The sequence below is a fragment of the Gobius niger genome, assembly GCF_951799975.1.
Source record: "Gobius niger genome assembly, chromosome: 22".
NCBI classification, from domain to species: Eukaryota; Metazoa; Chordata; class Actinopteri; order Gobiiformes; family Gobiidae; genus Gobius; species Gobius niger.
The window spans coordinates 5,467,914-5,486,234 of record NC_136873.1 but is presented as its reverse complement, the minus strand read 5'-3'; the positions used below and the strand labels follow the sequence as shown (position 1 = coordinate 5,486,234).

General features: G+C 40.6%; 1 protein-coding gene across 1 annotated transcript in view; it reads left to right on the top strand.

Annotated features, from left to right (window-relative positions):
* Window positions 1–942: 942 nt before the first annotated feature.
* LOC306981481 (asparagine--tRNA ligase, cytoplasmic-like) overlaps window positions 943–18,321 on the top strand; it is a gene marked incomplete at its 3' end in the record, with an annotated part of 19,077 nt that continues 1,698 nt past the window's right edge. Inside the window, exons 1-14 of the mRNA XM_079581089.1 lie at window positions 943–1,042; window positions 4,887–4,969; window positions 5,047–5,112; window positions 5,226–5,322; window positions 5,416–5,501; window positions 8,650–8,728; window positions 8,802–8,872; window positions 10,303–10,389; window positions 12,574–12,795; window positions 14,423–14,622; window positions 14,694–14,829; window positions 16,367–16,480; window positions 18,084–18,215; window positions 18,306–18,319. Coding sequence (XP_079437215.1) covers window positions 1,000–1,042; window positions 4,887–4,969; window positions 5,047–5,112; window positions 5,226–5,322; window positions 5,416–5,501; window positions 8,650–8,728; window positions 8,802–8,872; window positions 10,303–10,389; window positions 12,574–12,795; window positions 14,423–14,622; window positions 14,694–14,829; window positions 16,367–16,480; window positions 18,084–18,215; window positions 18,306–18,319 — 1,430 coding nt within the window. The 5' untranslated portion in view covers window positions 943–999. The remainder of the gene's footprint in view (window positions 1,043–4,886; window positions 4,970–5,046; window positions 5,113–5,225; window positions 5,323–5,415; window positions 5,502–8,649; window positions 8,729–8,801; window positions 8,873–10,302; window positions 10,390–12,573; window positions 12,796–14,422; window positions 14,623–14,693; window positions 14,830–16,366; window positions 16,481–18,083; window positions 18,216–18,305; window positions 18,320–18,321) is intronic.

Here is an 18,321-nt window from a genome sequence, read left to right as displayed (position 1 = left end):
GTCTCTGTCCCTTATTGAACAAATGAAGGCACTGTCCTACAAAATACAATGAAATATTGGAGTAAAACATGCTATTTTAATTTCATAAAAGAACCCGAATAATAGTACATGTAAACTAATCCCAACAATACAACTGTAAAACATGAGCTAAATACCGTCGTATATCCGTCTTTACCAGCAGAGGGCGCACTGTCACGGTGGATTCGCTTTTCACGGTAGATCTGTCTCGGCTCCGGCTCTGCAGCTTTCCCCTACTCATCCATTATTGGCCTTCCCCTAATAGATCCATGGCTTTCCCCTAATAGATCCATGGCTTTCCCCTAATAGATCCATGGCTTTCCCCTAATAGATCCATGGCTTTCCTCTAATAGATCCATGGCTTTCCCCTAATAGATCCATGGCTTTCCCCTAATAGATCCATGGCTTTCCCCTAATAGATCCATGGCTTTCCTCTAATAGATCCATGGCTTTCCCCTAATAGATCCATGGCTTTCCCCTAATAGATCCATGGCTTTCCCCTAATAGATCCATGGCTTTCCCCTAATAGATCCATGGCTTCCCTCTAATAGATCCATGGCTTTCCCCTAATAGATCCATGGCTTTCCCCTAATAGATCCATGGCTTTCCCCTAATAGATCCATGGCTTTCCTCTAATAGATCCATGGCTTTCCCCTAATAGATCCATGGCTTTCCTCTAATAGATCCATGGCTTTCCCCTAATAGATCCATGGCTTTCCCCTAATAGATCCATGGCTTTCCTCTAATAGATCCATGGCTTTCCCCTACTCCTGATAACTCTTCGCCTGCGCTCATTCCCGCTCGGAACCAGCAGGGGGCGTTGAGTCACAGCTTCCTCCTCACACTCTCCGCAGAAGAAGAAACGCCGCTTCAGTGACAGCTCATTCAGACAGACTTCTCTCGGGGTCGGACCTCTTTTTTGTCCATTTTGCGCCCTTTTCTGTCTCGGCTGAAAGCTGCTTCGGGACTCCCGGCTTTGTCATGGCGGACGACGTGGCCAAAGGTGTGGGAAAAGTCTCCGTGGGTAAGACGATAAAGGGGGGGCAGAGGCTGAGCTAGCCGCTAGCTCCACAACAAGCATGTGCCAATGTTGCGTCAGTGTCGCTCCCGCATCGTTTTTGAAGCACAGGGGGATGTTTACGTCCTGGTTTGGGGGCAGGCGGCGGTAGGAGGTGTAGTTTCGTCTTCGCTAATGTTGTTTGGAAACACGGGTCCATTTGTTGGTCCGATGATGAGTCAGATGAGTCTAAATGGGTCGTTAGCATTAGCTTACAGACATGGCATCCTTTTTGACTTGAGATGTCCACCTTCGTGTGCACTGTGGATCACAATATGTAGAAAATACGCCATCATAAATACAGGCCGTGACTTCTGTTTACCAAAATGTCTTGTTTGTTTCTGCAGTGATTTAATATGATTACTAGCTAGCTAAATGCAGAGGTGGGTAGAGTAGCGACATTTACTCAAGCAAGACTAACGTTACTTTCATTTTACTCGAGCAGAAGTGAAAAGTAGTGAACAAAGTATGTACTCAAGTAAGAGTAAAAAGTATTTGGAGACAGTTTTGCTTGAGTAGCTTGTTACTGAGCGTTAGCGTTGGCGGTAACTATGGTGACGGGCGTACTGCGGATATTTTTGTCTTCGTTTTTGGCGAATATCTCAGTCATTACTGGGAGAATCCACATGAAACAAAAACTGTCTCAAAGTTCATCGTCTTCTCTGTTCATATATATACACTAATATCCAATTAATTTCTCATAAAGGCGTCCAAAAGTGGAGACGATATTCAAAAATATGCGTGTGACGTCGGTCAGTAAAAAGGACCTTCTGCCGTGAAAATAATACCGTAAATGCGCTAATACTGGCCTGTATTCCATTAGTGGCCGGGTCTCTGACAGAGGCCGGGTCTTATATTACAAACTATAGTGGTAGAAATATTCCCCATGTTAGGAATTTGTCTCATACTCGTGTAAATGAAAACTCACGTACAGGAAGTAACAAACAGGAACCCGGGCCGAGGGGGACGCTGCGGAGGAGCTGATCCGAGCGTAACTTTGACACAGATTTAGCCACTTTTCAAACCTCCTGTGACGATATTTGGAAACAGGGCAAGAAACAAATGTTGCGTGACCCTCCAGGGTTTTAATAAAGTCTCCATCGCGTCTTCAAAGCACGTCCAGCTGCTCCGTGTGCAGGTCAGTCCCACGCCTCAAAATAACTCCTCCCATCAGCGCGAGCGTCTCGTCTTCTCTCGGGTCAGTCTCATGATCGATCACAAACACAAACGCTCCGTCTAAACTCGCCTTTTACACAAGATAACAACAAATAATCCGGTCCGCGGTAAAAACGAAACAGAAACCTGCAGTGACATTGACGTCAAAGCTCCGCTAACAGCAACGAAACACTTCCTGTTGTCCCGACAAAATAAAAGGCGTCAATGTTCCAGCCGCTGGGAGAGGGTTTGAAATGTTAATTAATAAATGAACCTAATATTTTAGGTGCAAATGGACACAAATCTCGTTTTTCTTCGTTTTCCTGGTCGTCCGTTTTGCTCAAATAGAAATAAAGGCCTGTCTCTAATTGTGGCCTGGTTCCAATAAAGGCCTGGTCCTGGATGCCCTCGAGTAAGTAAAGGCCCCGGCCTATATTAGAGCATTTACGGTATGTCAGGTTTTTGAATAGACACAATCAAATACTGATGAGGTACAACATTTGTTTTGGCGATTTCTTACAGTATTTCTCCCATAGAGTTGTATTGGCCCCTGCCCTCCACCGGACATTATGACATCACATTCTATATCGGGAATGCCACCTGTTACTACACTATAGTAGCTCATGCTTAGCTTCAAATAAATAGGTCTTCATGTTATTCATTAGACTTAAACTATGAAGTAACATTTTACAAAGTGTTAAGAACTGATAAATAACCAACGTATCTGAAGACCTATTCATCAGAAGTGAGGCGTTGCTTTCTCTCACCCACGAACTGAGGATGCTGTTAAAACTAGTTTAGCCGGAAATTTCTGTAACGTGCAGACTTTTCTGAATGTTGGTGCCAAACCACATGAAATGAAAGTGATTTGACAGGAACATCGTGTTGTGTACCTCGTTCTATAAAGTTGTCCCACAAGGCCTTTTTATTTTTAAAGTTCCCAGACAGAAAAGGAGGCATATAGGGCACGGTTTGAATTCTCCTCTGAGATTAGCCACACAAACAATTTCACTGCTTCTAATCCGGGAAGAGCCCATTTTTAAACATTTATCTCATACAGTCTGGCCTTGTCCTTCCTGTGTCTTCAACAGATTTCATTCCCGACATAAACCTTGTTGTGTCTATGCGCGACACACGCAGCTGCCGATTACAGGAAGTTGCATCAACTACTTTCATTTTCACACCGGTTCTTCGAGGAAGTTGCTCTATGTGCTACTTTTGATCTTGAGTTGAGTAAGGCAGTGGTCCCTAAAGTGGCCTTCAAAGCTGGTCTGCTGATAAAGTTCCATTAACTGTATGATTGTGAAACTCTGGAGAAAGAGAAAATGTTAATTGCTCAAATAAACTACACAAACAAAAAAAAAAGTACATGGAGAAAAAGACTGCCTGACTTTTGAATCCAGTTAGCCATGTGTGTCTAGCCGTGTAAATTAAAGTTTTTTATAATATATTTCTATCACAGATTTAATGGAAATTTGTACAATCCTTTTTTTAACCTCTTAACTCCCGCCTGAACCGAGAGGATCTTTTTCCTCACGTCATCAGATTTCTTTCCCATAATTTTTTTTTGTTGTGTATTCAACTCATTTTTGTCATTTTTTCATAAATTTTTCGTCACTTTTTTTGTCACATTTCCATCATTGTTTTCGTCTCAGTTTTGTCGCTTTTTTCACAGCTTTTTTCCACCTGAACCGAGCACATTTTCTCCATTTTGGCTTTACCCCAGTCCAAAAGCTTCTGGAATAAAGCTGTGAAAATGGCAACAAAACTGAGACGAAAACAAGGATATAAATGTGACAAAAAAGTGAGAAAACATTGACAAAAAAGTGATGAAAAATTGATGAAAAATTGGCAAAAATGTCACAAAAATGTCACAAGAAATTGACAATTTGACAAAAAATTACTGAAATTTGACAAAAAAAATTACCTAAAAAAATTACAAAAATGTGTCCAAAAAATGACAAAAAAGTTACAAAAATGCGATAAATAATATTTGACAAAAAAATTACCAAAAAAATGACCAAACATTTGACAAAAAATGACTAAAAAATGACAAAAATGAGTTGAATACCCAACAAAAATGATGGAAAAAAAATCTGATGACGTGAGGAAAAAGATCCTCTCGGTTCAGGCGGCAGTTAAGAGGTTAATAAATTGGAGATTAGATTAAAATCTCATGAATTATTCGGCCCTGGTGGAACTGTTGGGTCATTGCACCCGCTGCATTTGAATTTAGAGTCAAAGGGCCCCTGCTGTTTCCTTCCTCCAGTGAATGCAGCACAGGACCTTAAAGCAGAACTAAGTAACGTGTTTACCTTAATAACTCCTTTCCATAGTCCCTGTGGGGGTAATACAAGTGTTTATGGGATGATTGGAGGGTCTTTCATCTCCCCCTGGTGTCTCTGGCCAGAAAACCATGTTTGCAACTTGTCTGCCACCGGGCCGGAATCACCAATACACACTAATGGAATCACGAAGAGGAAGCTAACAGGCGAACGGGCAAAGCTATTACTATTTACAGCCAAGTTTGAGTGAAAAAAATGATCTCCATTATCTCAGCGGATGATCTGCTGACCATGAATCCATATGATATTGAATTTCTCTGATTATATTGACCTTACTAATAAAAAAACCTTGCGTGATCTTGCCTTTCCAGGTGAGCTGTACGTGTCGGATAAGTGCGGCAGTGACCAGGATGGAGATGGCACCGAGCAGAAGCCTTTCAAGACTCCCCTCGGGGTAAGACACAGCCAGCAGGTCCCGTACGTACATCCACCTCATGAGGTTCTAACCAAATCTGTGCCGTGTCCCTGCAGGCGCTGCTTTTTGCCGGGAAAGAGCCTTTTCCCACCATCTACGTGGAGTCACAGAAGGACGGAGAGGTCTGTTGCCGCACTCAAAACTCTAAGATTCCAATCGTTTGGGAATGTAGCATAGCTTTGTAAAGGCTAAGTTTTCTCTCTGAAGGATTTTTCTTGTGTTCTCCTTGCTGCAGCGATGGGCAGTGATTTCCAAAACCCAGATGAAGAACGCGAAGAAGGCTTTTAACCGCGAGCAGATGAAGAGCGACTCCAAAGACAAAAAAGAGGCGAGTGGCTGTGCAGATTAATATGATTTCAAGTCCCTGACTGCCTGTGCGTGATTGATGTTTAAAGTGTCGAATGTAATGTCGATGATTCAGGCAGAGGACAACGACAGAAGAGAGAAAAACCTGGAGGAAGCCAAAAAGATCGTCGTTGAGAAGGACCCAAGTTTACCCGAGCCACCCACGGTAACCAGAGCACGAAATAGCGAAAAAAACGAGATGTACAAGGATGAAAACGCAACAGCAAAGCGTAAAAAAATGACAAAAGGGCGACACAAGTAAAGGCACATTGACGAGCTCGACACAGGAAATGATGTTTTTGCAGTGGGTAATCAAAGAATTGATTTAGATGAGGATCTATCTGGTTTAACCCCTTAACTCCCACCTGAACCGAGCACATTTTCTCCAGTTTTGGCTTTACCCCAATCCAAAAGCTTCTGGAAAAAAAGGTGTGAAAATAGCGACAGAACTGGGATGAAGACGATGATGAAGATGTGACAAAAAAGCGAGAAAACTTTGACAAAAAAGTGACGGAAAAATGACGAAAAACTGACGAAAAAATGGGAAAAAATGGACCAAAAAAAAAGACAAAAAAATGACAAAAAATGTGACAAATAATTTAAAAAAAATGACAAAAAATTGACGAAAAACTGACGAAAAAATGGGAAAAAATGGACCAAAAAAAAAGACAAAAAAATGACAAAAAATGTGACAAATAATTTAAAAAAAATGACAAAAAATTGAGAAAACTTTGACAAAAAAGTGACGGAAAAATGACAAAAAAAATGACGAAAAATGACAAAAAAGACCAAAAAATTATCCAAAAAAATTACAAAAAATGTGACAAAAAATTACAAAAAAGTGAGAAAACTTTGACAAAAAAGTGACGGAAAAATGACAAAAAAGACAAAAAATTGACAAATAAAAAGACAAAAAAATGACAACAAATGAGACAAAAAATTACAAAAAAATTACAAAAAAGTGAGAAAACTTTGACAAAAAAGTGACGAAAAATGACCAAAAAGACAAAAAATTGACAAATAAAAAGACAAATAAAAAGACAAAAAAATGACAAAAAATGAGACAAAAAATTACAAAAAAATTACAAAAAAGTGAGAAAACTTTGACAAAAAAGTGACGAAAAATGACAAAGACAAAAAATGGACCAAAAAAAGACAAATAAAATGTGACAAAAAATTACAAAAAAAACGACAAAAAAACTGACAAAACAGTGAGTTGAATACCCCCCCAAAAAAAGGATAGAAAAAAAATCTGACGGTAGGAAAAAGATCCATTTAGATGAGCTTTGTAGATCTTAGCTTGAGGTGTTACACTGGCCTACAGGATTTGGGTAAAGCTGAACTGGAGAAAATGCTCTCGGTTCAGGCGGGAGTTAAGAGGTTAAATCTCCAATTCTGCGGACTTTAGTCGACATCTCCATGGAGACGAGCTGGAGACGTACCCGCTCCCAGTAAAGTTACAGTCATGTCTTAGGAGCTGAGCCGCTCACAGCAAAAGTTAGTTTGTGTATTTATTTCAATGATGAAAATATCTGTCATGAAATAAATGCTTGTATTTCAGTTTTATTTATTGGGTAGAATTCTACGCGGTGTAGCTTTAACCTCTTAACTCCCACCTGAACCGAGCACATTTTCTCCAGCTTTACCCCAATCCAAAAGCTTCTGGAAAAAAGGTGTGAAAATAGCGACAAAACTGAGACAAAAACATGGATGAAAATGTGAAAAAAGTGACAAAAAATGGACGAAAAAGTGACACAAAATTTACACAAAATGTACAAAAAAATTGCAAAAATTGACAAAAATGTGACAATAAGTGAGAAAAATTTGATGAAAAACTGAGAAAAAATGGACAAAAAAGTGACACGAAATTTACAAAAAATAGACAAAAAAATTACAAAAATTAACAAAAAAGTGAGAAAGATTTGATGAAAAAATGGACGAAAAAGTGACACAAAATGTACAAAAAATGTGCAAAATAATTACAAAAATTGACAAAAAAATTGAATAATTTGACAAAAAAGTGACAAAAAAGTCACTAAAATTTGACAAAAATGAGATGACTGTCCAACAAAAAAAGTGATAAAAAAATCTGATGATGTGAGGAAAAAGATCAATTTAGTTGTGTAGGTCTTTTTTGTAAGTCCAAAAATTGTTGAAAAAGTGACAAAAAATTAACAAAAAATTTATAAAAAAAATGACAGAAATGGATAAAAATTTGACAAAAAAGTGAGAAAAATTTGACAAAAAAGTGAGAAAAATTTGACAAAAAATTGAGAAAAAAGTGATAAGAATTTGACAAAAAATGTGAATAATTTGACGAAAAAGTGACAAAAAAGTCACGAAAATTTGACAAAAATGAGATGACTGCCCAACAAAAGTGATGAAAAAAAAGATCAATTTAGTTTTGTAGGTCTTAGCTTTCAAATGAGGTCTTACTCTGGCCTACAGGATTTGGGTAAAGCTGAACTGAAGAAAATGCTCTCGGTTCAAGCGAGAGTTAAAAGGTTAAGTTATGAAAAAACAATAAAAACACAACAAAAAACAACAAAGTTCCAGAAACGCTACAAAATTGTGACAAAAAAAAGCAATGAAAAGTCGAAAAGCTCTTAGATCTGGGCATTTTTTCACGATTTTTTATTTACTTTTTTTTTATTTTACGCCGGAAACTCAAATGCATATTGACGATGCAAAACAATGTGGTCCAAAACAAATGCATTCTGCTCCACAAAAATCTGTAAATCAGTCAGTTTCACTCAAACTTTGGCTGAAAAGCAGCGCTCCTGTAGCCTGGCTAACACCAGACTAAAATCACAAGTGATATTTAGTCTGGGGACCACCAATTCATTTTCTCGTAGGAGAGGTGTGGTTTACGATCGTCCATACTCGTTTATTGGGCGATACGAAAAAAAAAAAAAAAAAGTCTCATGCGTCTGCACGTAGCCACAGCCAATCGTATCATCGTATGAGATGACGTATGACGCACCCGCTGTACACTTTTGAGCTAAATTATTTAGAACAAGGTCTAAAGCTTGATCAAAAAATACCATCGTGTCTGCTGCTGTCATGTTGGATCCGTAAATAAACTTTTTTTTTATTATCCGTAAATAAACTACAAGCTTCCGTATATCGAATAGCGCGTCATCGTCTTGCCGTCCCTCCTCGCTCTGTGATTGGTTCCCAAATCCACCGGAGATTTGGCCATGGTCCCCAGGCTGTTGTGCAGTTCGAAATAATTCGAGCGCACACAGCAGCATGGTGTTAGCCAGGTTAGCGCTCCTGGGGAAAAATGGGTCAAAGTTGTCCGTTCTGTGCAGGCCAAAATCCAGGAGCTGGAGGAGAAGAGAGGCAGCAGAGTGAAGGTGTTCGGCTGGGTGCATCGTCTGCGCAGACAAGGTGAGGAAAGCGAACGCACCGCTCACTCCGGTCACAAGAGCGCCCACTCATCCTCTGTGTGACTGTGTCGCAGGGAAGAACCTCATGTTCGTGGTGCTCCGGGACGGCACGGGCTTCCTGCAGTGCGTCCTGTCCGATAAACTGGTACGGCTTCTGCTTCAACACTTCCTTTAGGCTTAATGCTTACTACCTTTCTGAAGAGTCGATTCTTTAAAACCGAGGTGGTGCAGGCATGGAAATCAGCTGATGTAAAGCAGACATCTCCAGAACCAAAAGTGACAGACTTCCTGGTTTTGTTTGCATTGAAAAACCTCAATCCGAGCTTTAGAATGAGTCCTCCTGAGACACATCGCAATGAAACTTGGTTTCATCGGATCATGTTTTCTTTCTTATGTTTTGGAACCATAAGAGAAGGAGAATGACCGTTTTTAGTTTTGGAATCTGCTGATTTTTTATCTTTAAAGAGGAGGTATTATGCTTTTTTCAAACACATAGCACCAGTCTATAGCGCACTACAATAATGACGAAACCTTCTGTTGGTCTGTAAATGCAGTAAATTAGTAGTCTCGCCAACCAGACTCCGCTTCTTTACAGAAGAGGGTCTGGCAACGCTCCATTGCGCGCTTTCAAAGTGACGCAGCGATATGGAGCCTGCTGACCAATCAGAGCAGCTCCCTGAACGGGCGTCACGTTGTTGCGCCTTTGTTTTGTAGTTTTTCAACACAAGCAACCACTTCACGTAATGCTCCGGTTTGCTTGTGTTCTTAAGTTTTTCTGACATAAACGACAGAAGTCATTTACTGAACTCCGTGTGGCAGGAGCGCCATTGTTAATGTCCCAATGATACAACTTTCTTGTCACTGTTTCTGTCGTCACATCCGCTCTGTTCTCATTGGCTGCTGCGCTTCGGTCGTCCCACATTAGTCCCGCCTCCACCAGTAGCTTTTCTACTACAGGGTCGCCAGACGAGTCTCCTGTTTATTCATTAATAAACATCGGAGATTAGTCTGGATGCCAGGCTAGTAAATTTAATAACTGCCTTGTATAAAATGTCTCTCTAAAAATGGCTGTAGTGAATGTCTTGAAATAGGCCTCTGTCTCTTTAAGAACCTCTGAGCCTTTAGACACGCCCCCTCCACACGCTGTCTGTGGCATCAGTGGGGAGGGGGTTCTGCTGAGGAGCAGTGGTTGGTTACTCGGCTGGTGACGAAAGCTCGGAGGCGTCTCCAGGAGGTGGGGGCGTTCCTAGGAGGACTCAGGCAAACCTATCCCTAAAATGGCCGCCATCAGAGTTTTGACAGATTACTCAAAAATACACAAAAAAACACTTCAGGCATGTTTTTAATGAGGGAATGACATAATAACATGATATAAAGCTTGAAAAAGTCAATGTTGCATAATACCCCCCGTTTAAGGCTCTGACTGAGCTCTTTCCAATGCAAAAGAAAATGGTAAGTCTCACTTTCGGTTCCGGAGATATCGGCCTTTAAGCAGCATGATATCGGCTCGAGCTACTATTATTCCACTTTCAAGTACCACACTCTTCACTGTGTCTGTGCGTCTCCTGTTTTCAGTGTCAGTGCTACAACGGGCTGGTGCTGTCCACGGAGAGCACTGTGGCTCTGTACGGCACCGTGACTCCGGTCCCCGAGGGCAAACAGGTGAGCTATCTTTATCCTCGCCAACAGCAGCACCACCTTCACACTCAACTTGTTTACGCAAGTCGCTGGAGACAAGCCTTCGAAATAATACAATGGAGCTGGAAAGGCCTTTTCGACGCCAACAGGGCTGATGGTTATGAAAAATCTGCCCCAGTAAAAAATGTAATTGAATAGTCCTGGTGTAAAGGGTGATTTGGTTCTTCTCTGACATTAAAACTAAAATGAAAGCTAGCCAGAAAACTCAAATCCATGTTTTCACCTGCCGTGTCTCGCCTTTAACTTTCTTTTTTCTTGCAATAGTAGCACATATTGCATAGATGAGATAAAGTTATTTCATACATTGGACCAGTTGTTGCTGCAAACAGGGCAATATTCTGCGGGTCACATGGTGGGTCTTTGAAGCCTGAACTCAGTCTTACCTCCTTTTCGTCCTTCGTTGGTTTATCCAAGTCAATGCTCTCAGCTCCGATGTGAGCGATGTGGGCGAGTTTCACAGGAAATGTTAAAACTCTAAATTTACATAAGGTCTGACTCAATAAGATCAATTTAAACACAGTTAAAGAGTTACGTTTAACATATTAAAGTATAAAAAAGGTCTCGCCAGCGTATTCGTTGATCCCAAGGTCCAAGGAGAAACCACCAGAGTTCAGTAGCTTTTATTCCCTATAACAATTACAATTTCTAAACATAGATTTACCGTATTTCCCGGACCATACGCCGCTCCGGATTTTAAAACGCACCAGATTAACATTGCCTAATGAAGAAAAAACAACAGGCTGAATAGACGTATTATGGTATGCTAACATAAGCTCTAGCTCTAGCTGTAGCTCTAGCTTTTAGCCCGTGATTAGCTTGTTTTGTTTACTGTTTACTTGTTTATTGCAGTAACCTCCGCGCTCTCGCTCACTCCTACCTTTCTTTCTGCTGCTCGATTAGCCTGCAGCGCCCTCTAGCGGCATGTGAAAGTATTTTGAATTTTAAAAAAAGGGTGAAAAAAGTCACACATTAGTCGCTCCGGAGTATAAGGCGCACCCCTCGCCAAACTATGAAAAAAAGTGCGACTTATTGTCCGGAAAATACGGTATCTGAACGCTAAAGTCCCTAACAATATACACGGGGCAGTCCCAAGAAAACGGCACCGTCTAACTGCGCTCTTACAAATATATCAGAAAAAATGTGACGTTCACGAAGAGATAGGAGATGAGTGGAACTCGGGCCAAGGTCATCAAGCCTTTCTCTCAGTAGTTTTCCACTAGAAGTGTCTTCCTGTTGCCTTATGTGGAGTTATTTTTCACAGCTCTGGTGAGGGCACCGGACGTCTCCACAGGTTTAAGCAAAAGAATGCAAGAGCAAGAAATGGTGTATTAACCTCTTAACTCCAGCCTGAACCGAGAGCATTTTATCCAGCTCAGCTTTACCCAAATCCTGTAGGCCAGTGTAACACCTCATTTGAAAGCTAAGACCTACAAAACTAAATTGACAATTTTTTTTCCATCACTTCTTTTGTTGGGCAGTCATCTCATTTTTGTCAAAATTTCGTGACTATTTTGTCACTTTTTCGTCAATTTATTTTTATTTTTTTGGGTCCATTTTTTGGTCCATTTTTTTGTCACTTTTTCGTCACATTATTCGCATTTTGATCAAATTCTTATCACTTTTTTGTCCATTTTTTGTCCATTTTTTGTCACTTTTTCGTCACTTTTTCGTCACATTTTTTATTTTTTTTTGGTCCATTTTTTTGTCACATTTTTTCGTCAAATTATTCGCATTTTTTGTCAAATTCTTCTCTCTTTTTTGTCAATTTTTTGTCACTTTTTCGGCCATTGTTTCCTCAATTTTTCATCAACTTTTTCTCACTTTTTTTGTCAAATTTTTATCCATTTCTCATTTTTTTGGTAAATTTTTTGTCACTTTTTCGTCAATTTTTTCTCACTTTTTTCACATTTTCATCCTTGTTTTCGTTTCAGTTTTGTTGCCATTTTCACACCTTTTTTCCAGAAGCTTTTGGATTGGGGTAAAGCTGGAGAAAATGTGCTCGGTTCAGGCGGGAGTTCAGGGGTTAAAGCACATAGATTAAACTCATCAAAAACATTCAATAGCTTTATCGAATTTCCGGTTAATGATACCTGGGACAGTGCGGTGTTGTACAAAACAAACTCCTAGGTTTCTGTTGTTTCTCCGCAGGCGCCCGGAGGCCACGAGCTGCACTGCGACTTCTGGGAGCTGATCGGGCTGGCTCCAGCAGGGGGCGCCGACAACCTCCTGAACGAGGAGTCTGACGTGGACGTGCAGCTGAACAACAGGCACATGCTGATCCGAGGGGAGAACGTGTCCAAGATCCTCCGAGTGAGGTCGACGGTCACCCAGTGCTTCAGGGACCACTTGTTCAGCAGAGGATACTACGAGGTAAACGTGGCTTCACACCTAACGGAATAAATGGATTCACAGTGTGTTATGGTTATAGCCCTAGTTTTTGGGCCCCTTGTCCATAAAACCTAAGAAAATATTGTTCGAATATCCATGTAGTTCATGTTTTTTCACATGTAGCATCATGTTGTTGATTATTTATGTATTTATGGGCTGTTGAACCACTTTACTCCACTCCATGTCTTTGTATCTTTATTTAGTAGAAAACTATATTCACAATTCAGCATTTGTTAAAGTCGTTTTTGAATAATTAGAGAAAGCTTCGATTTTTTCTAAATTGTTTTCCCCCTTAACTGTTTTCAAACATGACCATATATGGGCGATTCCAGAGATGCCGTCTCTATCTATACATTAGGCATATTACTTACCCTGGTACGTCTATTGACCTCATTCCGCCCCGCCCACTTTTGTCTTTTTTGCTTTGTCTCGGCACTTCCGTTGTCCTGTCACTTCCGGTCGAGCGCGAAGCCCATTCATTAAACGGAGAATGAGGGAAAATGTCCGCCGCTAAAATTAGGGTTTTGCAATGTTTACAGTGAACCATCGTGATGGTCGATGATATCATCCATTTCTCATTATAAGCATTTTTAAAGACATTTACATAGCCTGTTTAGAAGCTGCATATTATGTGAGATTGCAGGATAAATGGATCTAAACTAAACATGATCTGAACAGAGTCACGGAACACGACTTTTGCAAAAGAAATGTGTTAAAACTCGTGCGTAAAGTCTGAGAGGAGAACGATTCAGAGCGTCGTCTGCTCCTCAATACCAAGGCTCTCATCACTCTAATACAAATGTAAATCGGAGCTTATTATTTGCATTTGCTCAATGTTAACGTAATGTTTAAGAAACAGTGGGTGAACGGGACAATATGTACAAGTTTGCGTCGTAGCTACGTTTTTGAAGCCGCTCCACGCGCCGCCCGGTCCATGAGCTCGTAACCTCGTACCTCCTGCACCGCCTCTTTCCCCCCTCTCTCGGTCCTTCGTGAAACCCATGCGCGCTCAGCTAGTTTAGTTTAGTTTTTGTACGAAGCAAAGCGAGACCACGCGGTGTTAAAGTGAAGCTTATTAGAGAGAGAGAGAGCCCCGCGCGTCAAATAGAGCAGAGCAGCGTCTTTACTTTGATATTACGGCTAACACATCATGGCTTCTGGCTTCTGACAGGTACTGACACTAGCGCGTATATTAGTTATATTCGTGATTTTATTTGCAGTGCAATCAATCCCACAGAAGACCAGTGCGTGTTTCTGACAGGAGGGGGCGTGGCATCACGATGGTGGCGCTACATCGTGATGTTGCTCATTCATCACGATGGTCGATGACATCGTACATCGGCACAACACTAGCTAAAATCTGATGTTTAGTAGATTAATATGTGTAAAACGTCCAATGTTCATTTGCACCAACATGTCAACACTGCAACGTTTCTCTGCGCGGCCTAAAATCGGCTTTGTTTTCGTGTATAAAACTGATTTTTATCATATTTCTCCAGTCCAATGTTAACTGATAGGAGAAAAGGGGTGGGCACAGTTCATGGCGGCGCCCACGCGAACCTCCGTAATAAGGTGAATTGACTTCTTTCATTCGTCTGTTTTGCGACAGATCACTCCTCCCACGCTGGTGCAGACACAGGTGGAGGGCGGCTCCACCCTCTTCGGCCTGAACTACTTCGGGGAGCAGGCCTACCTGACGCAGTCCTCTCAGTTGTACCTGGAGACCTGCATCCCCGCGCTGGGAGACACCTTCTGCATCGCCCAGTCCTACCGCGCCGAGCAGTCCCGCACGCGCCGCCACCTGTCCGAGTGAGTCACGCAGCAGCAGAAGAAGAAGAAATCAAACGGACATGTGTACTTCATCCATGTGTTGTGTTCAGGTACACCCACATCGAGGCCGAGTGTCCCTTCATCTCGTTCGAGGACCTCCTGCAGCGCCTGGAGGACCTGGTTTGTGACGTGGTGGATCGGGTTCTGCGCTCTCCTGCGGGACAGCTGCTCTACGACATCAACCCTGTACGTTTTCATCTCTCGTTAGTCTTTTGTGTGTGTGATGTTAATCCTGTGTTAGCATTTAGCGTCTCCTCCTCCATGGACCCAAACGAGGGTGAAGCTAGAAGCGACCAAGGTCTTCCACATTTTCTCTATTTAACCCTGTAACTCCCACCTGAACCGAGCACATTTTCTCCAGTTTGGCTTTACCCCAGTCCAAAAGCTTCTGGAAAAAAGCTGTGAAAATAGCAACAAAACTGAGATGAAAACAATGATAAAAATGTGACAAAAAAGACAAAACTTTGACAAAAAAAACGACAAAAATGACAAAAAAATGACAAAAAAATGGTCAATAAAACGACAGAAATGTGACAAAAAAATGACAAAAATGTGACAAAAAAACGACAAAAATGTGACAAAAAAAATGATAAAAAATTGATAAAAAATTAACAAAAATGACCAAAAAATGACAAAAATGTGACCAAAAAAAGGAAAAAAAATTGACAAAAAATTGTCAAAAAAATAAATAAAAAAAGGATAAAAAATGGATAAAAAATGACAAAAATGTGACAAAAAAGACAAAAAAAAGACAAAAATTTGACAAAAAAAAGACAAAAAATGGATAAAAAAATGGATAAAAAATGACAGAAATGTGACACAATGTGACAAAAATTTTACAAAAAAATGACAAAAAAAGGATAAAAAATGGATAAAAAATGACAAAAATGTGACAGAAAAAGACAAAAAAATGACAAAAATTTGACAAAAAAAAGACAAAAAATGGATAAAAAAATGGATAAAAAATGACAGAAATGTGACACAATGTGACAAAAAAATGACAAAAATGTGACAAAAAATGACAAAAATGTGACAAAAAAATGATGGAAAAAAAATCTGATGACGTGAGGAAAAAGATCCTCTCAGTTCAGGCGGGATTTGAGAGGTTAAATACAGTTACATGAGTAGTTACACGATCACAGTATAGTTACACAAAATGAAACATGTCTTCTTTACTGCACGGAAGTCGAAGTGCTCCAAAGGTATTATTACGCCTCACAATATAGTTCCCTTTTTAATCCTCTTAGAAAAAACTCAGGTTTCGGTCCTGTGTGAATGAGACACATAAAAAGCAGATGTCAGGAGATATTTTGTTTTGCTTATCCTGTGCGATAAGGGCTTTAATCGGCGAAAACTCAAACCTGCTGGAACACGACTGTGGCGTTCATTTTGCCGTCTAAAATATTTAGTCGAAGTATATTTTCATCGACTAAAATATGACTGCATAAAAATTAAAAGAAGAAACTAAAATCATCCAAACTTCCAATGACAATTTGAAAGAGCCTCATGTCATTTACAATCGGTGCCAAAGGTGCATCTCTGAGCTTTGTTCATGAGGAGAAGCTCCATGAAGCAAGACTTTGGTTAAATATGATGATAATAAATAAAAAGGTGACTAAATTTGACTGAATCGTGAGTAAAATTAAACATTTTTGTTAAAAGACTGACTAAATGATGATGAAATATAATGTTCACTTTGTCCACTCTGCTGTTGTTTTGCCAGGATTTTAAGCCCCCGAAGCGGCCCTTCAAAAGAATGAACTACACCGAGGCCATCGAGTGGCTCCGAGAACACGACGTCAAAAAGGAAGACGGCTCGTACTATGAGTTTGGAGAGGTGAGACATACCGCACTTTTCGCACCTTTGACTGATTTATTCTTGCGTAGTAAAACTAAAGAAAAGCCAAATCATGCATAGTTAAAGATATGTTGTGCAGTTTGTAGCTACAATATGCTTAAGATTTAGGAGTAAGGACATATTTATTCTATACAATTTCATTCATTATCTGAACCAACAGCTTCAAAACTTCAACAAAATCTCTAAAGATGTATATTTTTTTTCGGTACCTGTAGCACCTTAACTATTTTCTGTATTTCTGTATATATATTATCTATATTTAGGTAAAATTTATCGCATTGTTTTTACTCTGAAGTTTTTCCGTTTTGTTCAATTCTCTTTGCTCCTTGTTTGATGAAATGTTTGCAAATCTACAGAAATTAAAGGGACTATACAGAGTTAAAACAGTTAAAAGTAAGTGTTTGTCCTAATGTGTAGAATGAGCTCTAAAATCCTGCACTGTCGCTCAAAAAAAGGTGTTGCTTCGGGTCTGAAAATTGTCGTCATGCACGAGCTTAATATAGAAGCTGCAGTACACGTAAGACCTGAGGTGGCAGTAGTGAGTATAAAGATGACCACGCTTTTAAATATGCGCCAACTTTTTTTTTCTTTTTGGCGTTTGTGGCATTAAAACATAGTATTCTGGAATTAAAATGGCATTAAAAAGCATTACATTTGACTTGCTTCTGCCTCTGTAAGCCCCGACTCACTCATGCACCACATTCATGAACTTTCCTCCATTTAATTTGTGCGGAATAATCTGACCTTGTGCGGCAAATACAAATATTTGGGACATTTTATCACTGATGATTTGGCAGACGATGATGACGTGCTCCGACAGTGCCGCATGATGTATTACAATTCTTAACGTTTTCATAAATTATCTGTCCTCTTAAGTTAGTCTATTACAGTTTTGTTTCTTTTAGTAAGACAGAGGGTTTAGTTTTACCTGCTTGACTAGTTTCGATCACTTCCTGTGATCTTCCTCAGAAGCGCCCCCTGGTGGTGGAAGGTGCCGTGTCGTAGGCAGCTTACATGGATTTTCCAGTCAGTAGGGTGAGCTTACGCCCCCTACTGACTGGCAGTAAGTAACAAGTACCACCGCTGGATCAGAGAAAGCCATCGAGATCAGGAAACGTGCATCAACATCTATGAACCGGGACGAGGGAGCGTACACCTTATCCCACACCTGGGATGCCGTCCTGGAGAAAGCGCCAGTCAGTAGGGGGCGTAAGCTCTCCCTACTGACTGGAAAATCCATGTAAGCTGCCTACGACACGGCACCTCCACCACCAGGGGGGCGCTTCTGAGGAAGATCACAGGAAGTGATCGAAACTAGTCAAGCAGATGAAACTAAGCCTTCTGTCTTACTAAAAGAAACAAAACTGTAATATTACCATTACTACCATAGTTTACTACAATTCTTGTCAAGAGTTAGATTCAATGAATGTTTTTGTCTTTTTTTTTTTGGGCTCCTTGGGCATCGAAGGCTATATATCTTGGATGAGTAATTTGATCCAGTTCCAACATTTCTAAAACATAAAGAATAATTTGACTGCATGTCCCCCTAAAACGACGGCTTGTGTTTCCGTGATGTTTCCAGGACATCCCAGAGGCTCCCGAGAGGCTGATGACCGACTCCATCAACGAGACCATCCTCTTGTGCCGATTCCCTGCCGAGATCAAGTCCTTCTACATGCAGCGCTGCTCCGACGACCGCCGCCTCACCGAATCGGTACCGTCCCAGGACCAACGGCATCGACACGTGGATCTAAGATGTAATATTTCTGTTACCGGTGTTGTTTAACGGTGGATGTGTCGCCAGGTGGACGTGCTGATGC